Genomic DNA, 15,175 nt, shown 5'->3' with positions numbered 1-15,175 from the left:
ACGGACATACAAACGGATGTAAAACGCCATATTATTAATATAATATGTCACTCTTCGGACAAAGTTCAGACAAATGAAACAACAGAAAACCGTTCAACAAACTCTGAAAGCACTTTTTATTTATCAAATTTGTGTAAAAATCAGAAACAAACAAAATAAACATTTAACTTGCCTATCCAAAAACTAAGTTTCATGTGCAATAAAGCATAGTAGAATTAAAAAATTAATCAATAAGAACTGATCATGTATAATAGAACTTTAGCTTGCACAAAAAGCGGTATAAAATTAAATTACGAATTCAAAATCAAATCTGGAAAAAATCATTATGTAGACAGTATAGAGGAAACCCTATGAAAGATATTTAAATCATCTCATTATAAAAAAAAACAAAAAACAAAAACAAAACAAAAACAAATCTGAATCATTGCATAATGTTATCTGTCACAGTACAGCATTTTCTATTCAGTTTTTTTTTTAATTTCATAATCATAATTATTCAATTTTTGCTCCAAGAAAGTAAAAAACATCACTTAGTCTGTTCATATTTATATTTTCCAAAAAACTTCTTTTCAAATCACGTTCAGCTGATTTTGCACCAAGAAGCACTTCTGTTGCCATGGAAATAAGCCACCAGTTGACCTGCGACCTTGATAATGTGTTGCTAGGTGACAGCCAATCAGAGGGACTCCACAAAAACACATGCAGAACATCAGCTGCAAATCTAGCTGTAGGTCTCTGTAGAAGAGAAAAAAAACCAACAACTAGCATTTATAATATTTCAGCAGTCTATCCATATAATCGGCTTTCCTGGCTAACTTACCATGATTTACCATTTTCTATGCAACCAAGTAGTAATCCCACAAGGTGTGAGACAAGTAACTGTTAGTGTAAGAATTATAGTTCTTAATTGTTAATTTATTTATTATAATCACATAATTTTCATAGTTTGGATTTTTTTGCATAGTAATTTAACTATTAAAAACATTGTTTGACTCTTTCAATATTTAACATAAAGCTTCACTATTTCCAGCTCAAACGTAAACGTCTTATTGTGGTTTCCCGTAAGAGAACGTCATTAAATTGTTTTACGGTGACCGTCATTAACTCGTTACTTTTGATATGTTGTTTTGCCTTGGGCGGAAGTGCTTAAAATTGTTGTGATGTGTTTTGTTTATTGATGTTTTCCATGGAAAGGATAGATCATAATCGGTAAGCAAGTTATTAACTATGTATGAAATTTAGTAGTAAATTCAATATTGTTTAAATGATGATGAACTTTTACAATATTTGCTGTGAATTAAATTAATAAACGGAATTATTTGCGGAAATATAAAATAACAATATTATTTAAATAATTTTAAGTCTATAATTGTAAAGGTGATATCGTATATTTATGATTGTATAAGCATTATTATTTTAGACAATTTATTGTATTTTATTTTAAATGCGTTGTAATCAGTATTTAGTTTGTTTATTTATTATTTTCAGAAGAATCGCATTGTTGTATCACATTGATATAATTTCCATGATATGAGAATAAAAGAAAAGTGTTGAAATCTGCGCATTCTTGACTATTTTAAACGGAAAACATTTACAATTCTCGATTTTACAATTCTCGATTTTACTGTGACGAAAATGCCGTCAACAAATAGTGCGGAAACTTGTAATCAGGAGTTTGTCAGTTTTGAAGAGATCAAGAAGTGCAAATGGCGCTCAACTGACGAAACTATACAATGAACTTGAAAAGAGCATGATGTCCTACAATAATATAGAAGAGGTAAAACTACTGAACAATAAATTATGTGAACGCTTTGAACATTTCAAATCAGTGCATTTACAATGTTTAGATTTGTGCGCGCAACCGGAAGTTGTTGCAGACTTGGAAGCGAACTTTGAGAGCTGTTTAAAGAACTTTGAAAATTCAGGGAAAGATTTTCTCAGTGGATCGCGGAGCTTTTGGACCGCATGATGGAGAAAATATTCCTGTAGAAAATGACGCAGAGTCAAATGTCAGCCATGGAAGTTCACGTACTTCAGTCTCGTCGCGCCGGAAATTACAAAGTGCTAAAGCAAAGCGTTTAGTAGCAGAACACAAATTAAAACAACTTAAAAAGAAACAAGAACTTGAACGAGCTCGCCGGGATCTTGAAATGAAACAACAGTTGTTAGATCAGCAGTCGGAATTAGAAGAAGCAGAGATAGAAGAAATGTGTGGTTAGAAACAACACAGGAAGAAACTGGGGTCATATCTAAAATCAAAATGCTCAGCCTGACGTACAAAATAATATGATTGATCATATTCAGGGCGTTGAACCAACCGTACAGATTCTGTGAGAAATATAACTTTGATAAGCCCAGACCGGAAATGCAACAGATCGTGTTTACCGGAATTGACAGTGAACATCGAACATTGACAAATCATTCAAAGATTGGCGTCAGCACTCCATGAAGGTATTCAACTTACCGAAAGCCAGAACTATTGACATTTGATGGGAAGCCTGAAGGATACTGCAAATTTATCAAAAACTTTGAAACAAACATTGAAAGCAGAATAAAGTGACAATAACTTAAAGCTAAGTTATCTCATTCAGTATTGTACAGGTAAGGCAAAATCTAGTATAGAAGATTGTGTTTTGTTAGAATCGGAAGAAGTGTTATAAACGTGCTAGGTCTATATTATTGTCTAGATTTGCACACCACATTTAATTGCAAGGTCTTACATTGATAACTTGGTAAATGGTGCTCAAATTAAAGCGTCCGATGTTGAAGGGCTATCTAAATTATCTTTAGAGATGCAGAAAATGTGAAATCACACTTTCTCTCAGTTAGGATTTTCCTCTGATATTGATAATACAGAAAATTTAAAGATGCATTGTTAGGCGGCTCCCAACACATATAAGAGTAAAATGGGTAGAAGTAGCACATTATATAAATGAGTCAGGTAGAGTGCCGCGCTTTTCAGATTTGTCTAAATTTGTAGACGAAAAATCACGTATCGCTAACTCCATGTATAGCTATGATCTTTGTAAAAACAATGATTTTATCAAGAAAGAAACCAGAAACAGTTCTGGCAAATATTACAGTAATGATAGACCAAAGGTTACTACTCTAAATACACATACTGAAGAAAACGGTCATGAAAGTAGTAAATGCATTTGTTGTTCAGGTAACTGTGCAGAGTTATCACTGTGTAACAAGTTCAAGTCAATGAGTCTCAATGAGCGTTATAAACTGGTAAGATCACTTAAATTGTGTTACAATTGTTTAAAAGGTAAACATTTTACAAACAAGTGTAGAAAACCAAAAATATGTAACCGTATGCGATACGCACTCGTCTTGGATGGGCTATACGCGGTCCAGTTCCAACTACGCAAGAATCCAACGATATTAACATAAATTTCTTTGAGTCACGTGACATGTTGTTACAGCAACAAATTGAGCGTTTGTGGACAACTGACTTTAATGATAAATCACAACAAGTGAAGAGTTGCATGTCTGTAGAAGATAAAAATGCTATGAAATCCATGGAATCAACTTTAACTTGTGAGGATGTCATTACAAGATTGGCCTCCCTTGGCGTGATGGAAATTCGTCATTCGTAAATAATATACCGCTTGCTCAAGCCAGATTACAGCAGTTGAAGCGCAAGTTGTCAAGTGACAATAATTTGCATTGATATGTACAGAACTACTGGTAAATGGTTACATTGCAAATGGCTATTCATCGGATGTAGATTACATGGTACCAGAGAAAACGCGTGTTTGGTATACGCCGCATCATCCAGTAACAAATGTGCATAACGCTTCTGAAACAGACAAATTAAATGTTTGGTTACATGGACCAACATTTCTTAGTAAAGGTAGGGAACACTGGCCTAAGTATTCAGGTAATTTTATCCCGGAAGTGAGTGAAGATGATGTTGAAGTAAAGAGATATGGATGTATTTTTTCTTGTTTTAACATCAAGGGCCGTCCATTTAGAAGTTACTCATAGTTTGAGTACAGATTCGTTTATCGCCGCATTGCAACGATTATTAGCCGGAGAGGTCTACCGGAAAAGGTATATAGTGACAACGGAACCAATCTAGTAAGTGGAGATTGTGAATTTGCGCAAGTTCCTTACGAGAGTGGAATCAATCCGAAATTGGACAATTCATGTTGCAGCGGGAAATCGAATGGAACTTTAACCCTCCATCAGCTAGTCACATGGACGGTATATGGGAACGGATGATTCGATCAACACGTGCAATTTTGAGATCGTTAGTCAAAGAGCAGCTTCTAACAGATGAACAACTTCTTACTGTTATAACAGAGGTTGAAAAAATACTTAATGATAGACCCATTACCCGAATAAGCGATGACCCAAAATACCTTCCAGTTTTAACTCCAAGCATGATTTTATTACTAAAGTCCAATACATGTATTCCACGTGGCATTTTTAGAAAAAAAGATACATATGCAAAGAGAAGGTGGAGACAGGCTCAGTATCTTGCTGATATATTCTGGAAACGATGGATTCAGGAATATATACCTACCCTACAATCTCGACAGGAAAATGGCTGAGACCACAAAGAGATATCCGTGAGGGCGATATTGTACTCGTGGCTCAGGAAAACATACCAAGGGGGCAGTGGCCGTTGGCAGCGTTTGAATCTATAAATGTGGGTCGAGACGGGCATACACGAAGCTGTGTGGTCAAAACTAGTATGTCACAATTTTTAAGACCAATAACTAAACTTTGCCTACTAGAATGTTCTATTTAAGTAAAGGTATACATTACAATAAGCTATTGTTTGTATAAGATGAAATCGTAACGTTTCATGGTGGGGAGTGTAAGAATTATAGTTCTTAATTGTTAATTTATTTATTATAATCACATAATTTTCATAGTTTGATTTTTTTGATAGTATTTACTATTAAAAACATTGTTTGACTCTTTCAATTTAACATAGCTTCACTATTTCCGCCAAACGTAACGTCTGATTTTGTTTCCCTATTATGTTAACGTGACTCCATTAAGCGTACCTTGCTATGTTTTTTGCCTTGGGCGGCAACCTGCCTTAAATTGCTTCGATCGTGTTTCGTTCTCACTCTGACTGCTTCTTCCACATCACTAACGTTAGACTGCCATATAACGGTTAACAACGTTATTAACCTAGTATGAATTTTAAATAGTAACGCCTTCTTCAATATTGTTTGAAATAGATGAAACTTTACAATATTTTGCTGTGATATTCAAATTACCTACCAACCATCAATCTAATTGTGCGGAAATTACACAATAACAATATATTTAACTAGATTTAATCTATATTGCTAAAAGTGATTCATCGTAAATATTATGATTCGTATAATCATTCAATTAATTTTAGACAATTTATTCATTTATTTGTATAATCGTTTGTAATCAGTATTTAGTTTGTTTATTTATTATTTTCAGAGAATTGCATTGTTGTATCACATTGATATATTATTCCATGAATGAGAATAAAGAAAAGTGTTGAAATCTGCGCATTCTTGACTATTTTAACGGAAAACATTTACAGTTAGAATAAACATGAGATATTTATTGTCACACCCTGAGAATTGAACTAGCAGTCCCTGGATTATCTCTAATGAGCTAAGCTGGCAGACTTGAAGATCATGTAACTCAATTTTTTTATGGTTTTATATCATAAATATTATGCTCAAATGAAGATTTATCAATATTGTAAGTTCCAAAAAGCATTATTTGCAAAGATATTACCGAATTTACATTTCATGTTAATAAAGGGAGGTAATTAGAAATTTATATTCCATTAAGTCTAAATCAAATTTTTCAATAACAAATGAATGCCTATATTTTAATGATGTTTAATTTGCAGTACATATTTTACATATTCTTCGATGTTTGAAAATTGTTTTAGAAGCATAATTATATACATATATGAAATTTCACATAAGTGTGGTAACAACCTTGATTACAACATACAGGATCTTTAACTTACAGCCAAACTGATAAAAAAACATAATTTTAAACTTAAAAAATTAACATGCTGGAAGAAAAAATAAGTTTTCTGGGAATTTTCAATGCTTTTCAATATGTAAGTGGGAATTTTCAATGATTTTGTCAACCGAGAAAAAGCCTACATTTTCCCTATATTTAATGTAATAGAAATCTGATGTACTGAAAGCTGAAATTAACCTATTTTTTTAAAACATCATTTACCTGGCTTGCTTTTCTATCTAACATCAAAGACACAAGTTGTTTTACCACCTCTGGAACATCATCTGGTAAGAGAGGTAACTCTTCCTTTGAGTATGTTCTACTGTCTAACCTCCCTTTGTTTGCATGGGTGTAAAATGGGTTGTCTGCCCCTAGAATTTCATAAGCCAAAGCCCCAGTTGCCCAGAGGTCTGATTTACTGTAATCCAGGTATGAAAACATACCAGGTTCTGCGGTCGAAATCTGTAAAATAAAAGGAACATTTGCTGCACTTAAAGTGTATAAAGCTATATATCTGATGCAAAAATTATTGTTTGAATTTTAAACTAGAACTCCGCGAGTCGGATGTGTCGCCTTGTAAACAATATAGTTTAGGAGAAATGGCCAGGATAAAAATGAAATATCAAAACTAACAAAGGGCAATAACTCAACAAATAATAAGTGCAGAGCAGCAGTTTCTGTGCACTGCACTTCTTATCAATAAGATCTATCATTCTATGAAGTTTCAAGTCTTTTTATCTTTTTTAATTTATGAGAAATAGCCTGGACAAAAATAAAGTATGAAAATTAATAAAGGGTAAAAACTCACAAATAAGAAGTGCAGAGTACCGGTTCTTGTACACTGCACTTTTTCTTAATGAGATCTATCATCCTATGAAGTTTCATGTCCATAGCTTTCATACTTGAGGAGAAATGACCAGGACAAAAATAAAGTAAGAAAATCAACAAAGGCCAATAACTCAAAAAATAAGAAATGCAGAGTATCAGTTCTTATGCACTGCACTTCTTCTTAATGAGATCTTTCATCCTATGAAGATTCAAGTCCATAGCTTTTATACTTTAGGAGAAATGGCCTGGACAAAAATAAAGTTTGAAAATTAACAAAGGGCAATAACTCAAAAATTAGTGCAGAGTACTGGATCTTGTGCACTGCACTTCTTCTTAATGAGATCTATCATCCTATGAAGATTCAAGTCCATAGCTTTTTTAGTTGAAGAGAAATGGCCCGGACAAAATTAAATTATGAAAATTAACAAAGGGCAATAACTCAAAAATTAAGAACTGCAGAGTACCGGTCCTTGTGCACTGCACTTTGAGTTATTGAAAGAAGCATGCATACCAAGTTTGAAGTCAATCAGACTTATAGTGACTGAGTTATGCTCCGGACAAGCTTTAGGGAACGCCGCCGACAACGCCGCCGCCGACAAAAGTAACCCCTATGTAGCCTTTTCAAGACAACACAAAAAGTATGCTTCCAAAATGCTTGTATGAAATAAATATGGTAATTCATTGCCTTAAAAGCGAATGGCGCATGCACAAAAGCATTGCTAAATGGATAAAACCCTACTTAAAATAGCAAAATAATATTTTGTTAAGAAACATTTTATTCTATTTACGTAAATTATTCATGTGTATTAAATAACAAAGGCATTCTATGTTATAACTTTTTCAGGAACCAACCATATAATAATGGAACCAATTTAATTTTACTGTTGATAAATTCTATTAAAATATTTCATAAAGGTGTTGATTTATACCCTTTAAGAGTAATTTGAAAATAATGAAATAATCTCTTAGTTTAATAAACATTCCATTTTTTATCTATTTTTTTTTCCAGATGGCCTCTTGATAGAGCAAAGCCTATTTAGTATTAAATTGAGAGGATTGTCAAAGAATGCAACAAGATTATCCCTCTATTTATACATGTGGAGCAGTAATGTTGTTTTAAATTTTTTTTTTAAATAAATGTGAAATGTTTTTTCTCAGAAATGAATAGTATGCATTACTTTAAACATGCTGGGGTTATTATGTTTCAATCAACTTATATTAAGATCTTATATTTTTTTTTACTTACAACTTACTACATTTGTATAATAAATGAGGTATGTAAGCTTTTTTTTTGTCAGAAAATCTTCATGGACATTACAGTACTGATTGGCAAAATAACATAAACTTTTAACACATGCCCACACTACAAGATCAAGTTCTTCCCTGTGCCTCATATAACAACCTACAATCTACTCATAATAGTTTGTGCTAGGTTTTAAGTGCCATGTTTTTAGTGCAGGTTTTTGCTGCCAGGCCCCAGAACTTCAATTTAACACACACAGCACTAGTTTCTGTACATGGCATGTACTGGCCAATATTTTATGGCAGATGACATTTGAGTCATGCCATGACAAAACCGACATAGTGCTTTTGCGACCAACATGGATCCAGACCAGCTTGCGCATCGACACAGTCTAATCAGGGTCCATGCTGTTTGCTTACAAACCCTATTACAAGTAGAGAAACTGATGGCAAACAGCATGGATCCTGATCAAACTGCGCGGATGCGCAGGCTGGTCTGGATTCATGCTGGTCACAGAAGCACTTTGTTGGTTTTGTCATGGCGTGGCTCATTTATTAAGATCAATATGGTACTAACCTCTGGTGCCATGAGTGCGGTGTTACCTCCCCTGTCCATATGTTCTGTAGGGTATGGAATCTGTAGACCATGACGATCATCTGCCAAACAACATCCAAAATCTCCTACAACTAACTGTGGTGTGCCAGCTACAATAATACAATTGCTTTTTAATTGACATTATGCTCCTTTTTTTGCTGTTGAGCTGAATTAGTAATATATTTCAAGAATGACTTTTGTAAATTATTGGTCATTTACAAACTATTGAATAAAATATAAGAACTATCTAAATCATAAAAGACAACTGCCCCAATATTTTTGAGAACTGAATGTAACCAATATATTCTGAACAATATTTTAAGAAAAGTCAATGTGACACATGGATTATTGATTACTTTTCTATAGTAAAATATAAAATTGTACAAACGCCACAATTATTTTGACTTTTACCTATGCACTCACCATTTACACTTGGATGGGCATAATCTCGCATTAATACAAGTGTCAACAGAAAACAGTCAAAAGCAAATAAATTTTGTTTTGCACAAAGAAACTTTTTTTATGAGACATAATTTCAAAATGCAACATACTAAGAAATAATTATAAAGCAGAATTTCTAAAGGACTAATACACTTGCACTTGTGGAGGCAGACCCAAGATGTCTCTCTCTGAGCATTATTTCAGATAGAAGCACTCACACTGGTGGATGTAATTTTTTTTTATAAGTTAACTTGCTAGGATTTCTCCATCATTGGCCCTTCTTACATGATAACTACTGCCTTAGATAAATACATGATCTCTTATCAATGTTTGCTGCCACAACATGCCACTGCTAAATGCAGTTTGCACTTCCGAATTCTTTCTTACTGGCGGATAGATTTTATTCATTCTGATACCGAAATCTCCCTAAACTGAGGAAATAAAATTCAAAGAAAAGAAATTTTCTTACACAAATTCCGCAGGGTAAAGTTTTAATAAATACAGATTTATTTTTCAGATCCCTGTGAATTATGTATCAGACTTACCTGTAGAAGTGTCAAGGAAGATATTATCCATTTTCAGGTCCCTGTGAGCTATACCGTGCCTTCTCATGTGACAAACAGCTTCTAAAAGTTGAGCCAATAATATCAACCTCTCGTGTAAACTGGGATTGAATGTCGAAAGATACTCCCCTAGAGTATTCTGGTACCTACAAGTAAAACAATAAATCTGTTATCAAATATTATAACAGCAAATAAATGGTCTAGCATGGACGCCAAATGCTTTCAGTAGCAGAAAGAGCATCGAAACACCAAGCTATCTGACTGTACATAGCTATATCCCCTCCAACCATGATAACAAATCAGCTTGCAGAGAGTTCCGATATTCTTTCTCTTTTGTATCATAGGCAAAAATAAAAACATGTTCCCTGTCGTCACAATATGAAACTCTAGATAAAAAGTAACCAATGCACGAGCATCTGAATATGACTTACTTTTCTATCATTATCCCTTTCTCTGTTGTCACAATAAGTAAATCCCAGACAAGATGAGCCACTCAATAAGCATGCTCTGTTTTTATTCCCTACAGACAGTGTGGTAACTCGAGTGTGGTGTATCTAATGTGGTGTACCTAATGTGGTGTATCTAGTGTGGTGTATCTAGTGTGGGTAACTAATACCTGTACTTCAAACGCATTGTGCTTAAACTGCTTGTATGGGTATATGATTTAACTCTGACACATTTTCAACAGAAGTCTTCAAAACTATGGCACAATAGTCATATGGAAAAATAAAAAATTTGCCCAAGAGTAAGTTGTAGGTGAACAGATCAGTCAATCCGTTAACCAACCAAGGTACTATCTGCTTGGCACCTACTTATGTCAAAATCATGTTTCCTTATAAGACATCATCATATACTAGTTGGTTCCAGTGAAAAGGAAAATAAAGAAAAATCAAACTAATGTTAATATCTAATCAAAATAGAATTGTTAATTCCCCATACTGTATGAAATTACCTACTTTTTCATGACAAGAAACAGTGTCATATTACGTCCAATGCCGTGTGGGTTAATACGTGCTGGCAGGGCAGCTGGGTAGTTGAGAAGACTGTCAGGGAGGTGTGGCACTGGGTCAACAAACACGCCCCACATCTCCACTATGTTTGGATGTGGTGGAAGCCTTTTCTTCCGAACTTTGTGCCTGAAGTAACATAATAAATCTATTTATATCTATACCATTGAAGCAAAAACATTTAATAGAATAGCTCAAGTGACCACAAAATCGTAACTCATCAGCTTCAAACTAATAAGTTGTCCAGTGTGCACATTACTTTTTATACTTTTACAATACTTTTAAATTTAGACAATTAACTCAAATAAAACTGGAACAATTTCAGACATATCTACAAATATCCATATGACATATTTCAACAAATAACCTGAAATGCCTTATGCTTTTTCGAATCAAGCTAAAAATTTCAAAAGCGATTATCAAAATCAGGATATACATACCCATTCTGCCATGTTTCCATCTGTCCATGTGACATGGCCAGTCTTGCAGGGATTGTCTCCCTTTCCATCTCTCTCATAATGGCATCAGCATTAGACTCCGCCCCATAGTTAAACATCATCTTAACAGCAAGGTTAAACTTCCCACATATACCTGGATTAATAAATAAAGTTACTTTTTACAATTTCTTTTTGAAAAACAATGAAATTTTGGCAAAGATAAATGAAAGTTCCTTTTTTTCTACATCAATTTTAATTCTATTTTTTCTATCTTGAGTATAAGACTTATTCAGCTTCACAGATGAGAAATACACTTACCTGATGAAAAACTACTATCTAGAGAGTTATATTCTTGTACATTTCCATCAAAGATTTCCCCTTGGTCTGATGCTTCATCCATTTTCCCCATAAATTTAGCCACTATTTCAGCACATGACATGGACAGGGACAAATCATTGACAGAATTCTGTTTTATTCCGATATTGTTGTCATCTTCTTCTTCATCTTCTTGATAACTTATGAGACTCTCAGTAACGTTAAAATCCCCTGGTGCCATACAAGCATACTCTACATCAGAAACGTCTTCAGGAGAACTCAAAATTGAAATTTCACTGTCAGAATCAGGAAAGTCGATAAAGTCATCTTCTGCAGTTGTAAGAAACTCAAGTGGCGCTTTTTCGGATTCATCCAGGTCATCATCTGATAGGGATAAGATTGTGATGTCGCTTCCGCTGTCACTTGTATCATCTTCAGCATCAGAGATATCTTCACGAACAATTGGTGACTCTTCTATGTCTGCTGGAGATGAATAGCTAGTGTTGTTTGATTCATTATCCTCTGCTTCAATAATGTCTTTATCTTCAGAATCTGATAGAGAACCTGAAAAAGTGTTGAATACAAGAAATCATTTTTCATCAGTATGCAATCAGCATATTATTTAAAACTCTTAAACTCAATTAGTTTTAAAAAATAATTCATCACTCATCCCCCCTGTCAAACATATGCAATGAAAAAAAATATGTATTTTTACCAATGTACATAAGTACAAATTTAAAAAGTCTTGGGAAGTGACGGAATAAGAAGCATTTTGAAAAAGTCCTGAGAAGTGACGAAATAAAAAGCCTTTTCAAAAAGTCCATGTCAAGATGGAACTCTTTTTTAACTGTATTAAAAGTTTATAGTTAAAATTATACAGAACTTTTGACACATTCCTACAGTTTTGCAGAAAAAGTTTACTATTTAAACAGTTCTGAGCGTCAAATGATGCTAACCTGTTTTCAGATGTGCTTCGTATACAGCCGCATTGCAACCTTGACCTATAAGCTGACCAAACTCAAACTGTTCAAGTGACAACTGTCCTATTTTCTCAAGTAGTGGAGATCTCACAGTGTCTGTAGCCTTAACAAAGTCCTGTTGAAAAAGAAAGATATATGAAAGAAGAGATAAAAAAAATTTTTTCTAGATTCAATTGGTAGTGATAGATTTTTATTAACTTAAAAAGTTAAAGCAATTTTAAAAGTGATTTATTGTGTCCGAAAGTAATTTAGTTGACTAAAATTATTGCATATCTGACATAATAATCTACTGTTTACACAGGTGCTAGAAAAACCTTTCTTGCATCTCAGACAGGATTATCTACCGTTTACATCGGTGCTAGAAAACTCTGTCTTACAACCCCCATGTAAGACAAGTCGCTTTTTTTAAATGACGTCATTGACGCGCGCCTTTTATGAATGAATCGCGTTCTTAGGATGACGTCATTTTTCCGTTATGAATGAAGTTGTATGTTCTTACACTACTATAAGAAAAAGTGCGTAATGAGAATATCAGTTTTCATAATACCTGTTCCGAAAATAATTGACATGTGATATGCAAGAAAAAGAATCAAACACCGGCTGTTGGTACAGACGGGAATATCTAGCTCTCGGGTAACTGTTAAGCAGAAACTTGGCAGAGCCTCGTTACCGCTGTAAACAGTTACCCTCGAGCTAGATATTTCGGTCTGTACCGGCAGCCAGTGTAAGATTCTTATAGTCTTACACTCCCTGTGTGAGGCAGGTTGAATGACGTCTTTCCATGCTCTTTTTATGAATGATCTGCAGTCGTAGGATGATGTCATTTTTCTGTTATGAATGCTAGAAGTTAAGCAATTCATAAACTTCTATGAGAAAAAAATATACATGGAAATATTAGTTTTCGTAATTTTATGGTGACTTTACCTAGATATAGTGATCTCCCCTCTAATGGGAAGTATAAGGATCTTACACTGACTGCCGGTACAGACCTGAATATCTGGCTCGATGGTAACTGTTTATGGCAGTAATGAGGCTCTGTCCAGTCTCAGCTAAACAGTTCCCGAAAAGCTAAATATTCTCATCTATATTTACAGCCGGTGTTTGTTTCTTTTTCTTGCATATTACATGTCAATTATTTTGGGAACAGAAATTACGAAGACGGATATTTTCATTACACACTTTTTTCTTATGTACAATCTTCATTCATAACGGTAAAATGACATCATCATAAGAATTCAATTCATTCATAAAAAGTGTGACTTGTCTTACATGGGGGGGGGGGGGTTTAGCACCAGTGCATATGGTAGATAATTCTGTATGATATACAAGAAATTCTGACCTAGAACAAAAATAAATGTCTCAGAATTTAGTTTTGTCATGTCAAAATATTTCGACTTATATTGGGCAGAATGTACATGTTACCTGAATTTTTCCAAGAATCTCCTCTTCCTCTTTTTCTGCATGATGAGCCATTACAAGACCAACAAATGAAAACAGTGGCACATTTCTTCCACATCTCCATGCAGCCTGACGACCAATCCGACTTGCAATGCTGTTGAAGTAGTATTTGGGTAGGATTTTTTGCCATACATTGAATAACTTATTCCTTGTAGCCTGGGATTGGTATGTGACAACCTGCTGAACAGTCTGGGTTTGTTTTGGTATTCGAGTGACCTTGACCCCAGCTTTCTGCGTTTGAGTTTTGACAATTCCTTGAAATACTTGTTTACCCTTCCTTAGGACGTTTGAAATTAAAGCTTTTGAAGTCATCTCACCTTGGTGTCTTGCAGCTTTAGCCCAAAAGGGCTCTTTTGCCGCTAAGAGCCTAGAGGGCAACAATTTTGCTGTTTTTTACAACTAACCAATAAAGTAAATATCTCTTTTGGGAATTTCCAAAATATATATTACACACTTCCGGTGGAAAAGTACGAAATCCATTTTTTTCCCGAAAAGAGGTTATTTTTCGAAAAGTTAACATTAAATCTGGAATGTCAATATATAAAAGCACTGGTCAGCCTACATGTTTTCAAAAATTTGATTGCGGCGTTAAGTGCAAATATTCGTAAAATTTATTCTTTTTAGAACATTTCTTCATTTCCCTGACGTTCCTTGTTTGGTGCCCTGTTGGACTCCGTGCCGGTGGCCATTTGCATGTCTGGTTGGTTTATTGAATCCCGTCGTTCCCTGTTCATCTTTGTTTTCATATTTTTTTAACCACATTAATAAATTTAAGTATGGAGAAATAAAGATATTTACACCTTTGATATAGTGTTACTACCCTAATTTTTCCATTTGCTTTTCTATTCCGTGTAACCATGAAACCCATACAAAGTAGTTCAATGAATAGTTTTTGTTCCACAAATTAATGAATCTATAGTAAAGAAAAACGTATTAGATTCAAAGCCTTCTGTTAAAAGATCTATTGAACTTTTGTTTTTCCAGTTTTATAATCCATACTGAAGACCAACCTGAGGAATGTTTTCTCCGTCACTCTTAATTAAGACCTTGCCAATATTCAAAGACTTATTTTAACGGATACTGTTCCCTTACTTTAAAACATCTTTTATTGTAGAAACAATTTATGAGATATTATCGTTTCCTGCCCATATTATTCGGTGTCCTAACACGTATTCCAGGGGGTATCCGTGCCTTTCAGGCAAATTTATAGTTTTAATTGAATGAACTATGGAAGAACCTTTTGGATTCTATTCATTTAGCTATAACAAACTAAAAAACTGATATTAAATAACTTCAGGGAATTTGAATACGTGTTGGAAGTAAG

The 15,175-nt window shown here is 34.1% G+C and overlaps 1 protein-coding gene across 2 annotated transcripts; it reads right to left on the bottom strand.

Annotated features, from left to right (window-relative positions):
* Positions 1–370: 370 nt before the first annotated feature.
* Positions 371–14,313, bottom strand: LOC132740834 (serine/threonine-protein kinase Pink1, mitochondrial-like). Of its 2 annotated transcripts, none has more exons than XM_060728856.1 (9): positions 13,816–14,313; positions 12,370–12,508; positions 11,417–11,977; positions 11,102–11,252; positions 10,611–10,790; positions 9,637–9,800; positions 8,633–8,760; positions 6,208–6,447; positions 371–735 (listed from the first exon to the last, which is right to left on the bottom strand). In XM_060728856.1, the coding sequence occupies exons 1-9, from the start codon at positions 14,161–14,163 to the stop codon at positions 493–495; spliced, it is 2,154 nt and encodes a 717-aa protein (XP_060584839.1). In that variant the 5' UTR covers positions 14,164–14,313; the 3' UTR covers positions 371–492. The 2 variants fall into 2 exon arrangements, with proteins under 2 accessions (XP_060584839.1, XP_060584840.1); XM_060728857.1 differs by having other exon boundaries at positions 11,417–11,965.
* Between the last annotated feature and the right edge of the window lie 862 nt (positions 14,314–15,175).

This window comes from Ruditapes philippinarum, unplaced genomic scaffold (genome assembly GCF_026571515.1).
Source record: "Ruditapes philippinarum isolate M1 unplaced genomic scaffold, ASM2657151v2 ctg7603_1_1_1_1, whole genome shotgun sequence".
NCBI lineage: Eukaryota > Metazoa > Mollusca > Bivalvia > Venerida > Veneridae > Ruditapes > Ruditapes philippinarum.
The sequence above is the reverse complement of the archived record's forward strand: the minus strand, read 5'-3'. Positions and strand labels throughout refer to the sequence as shown.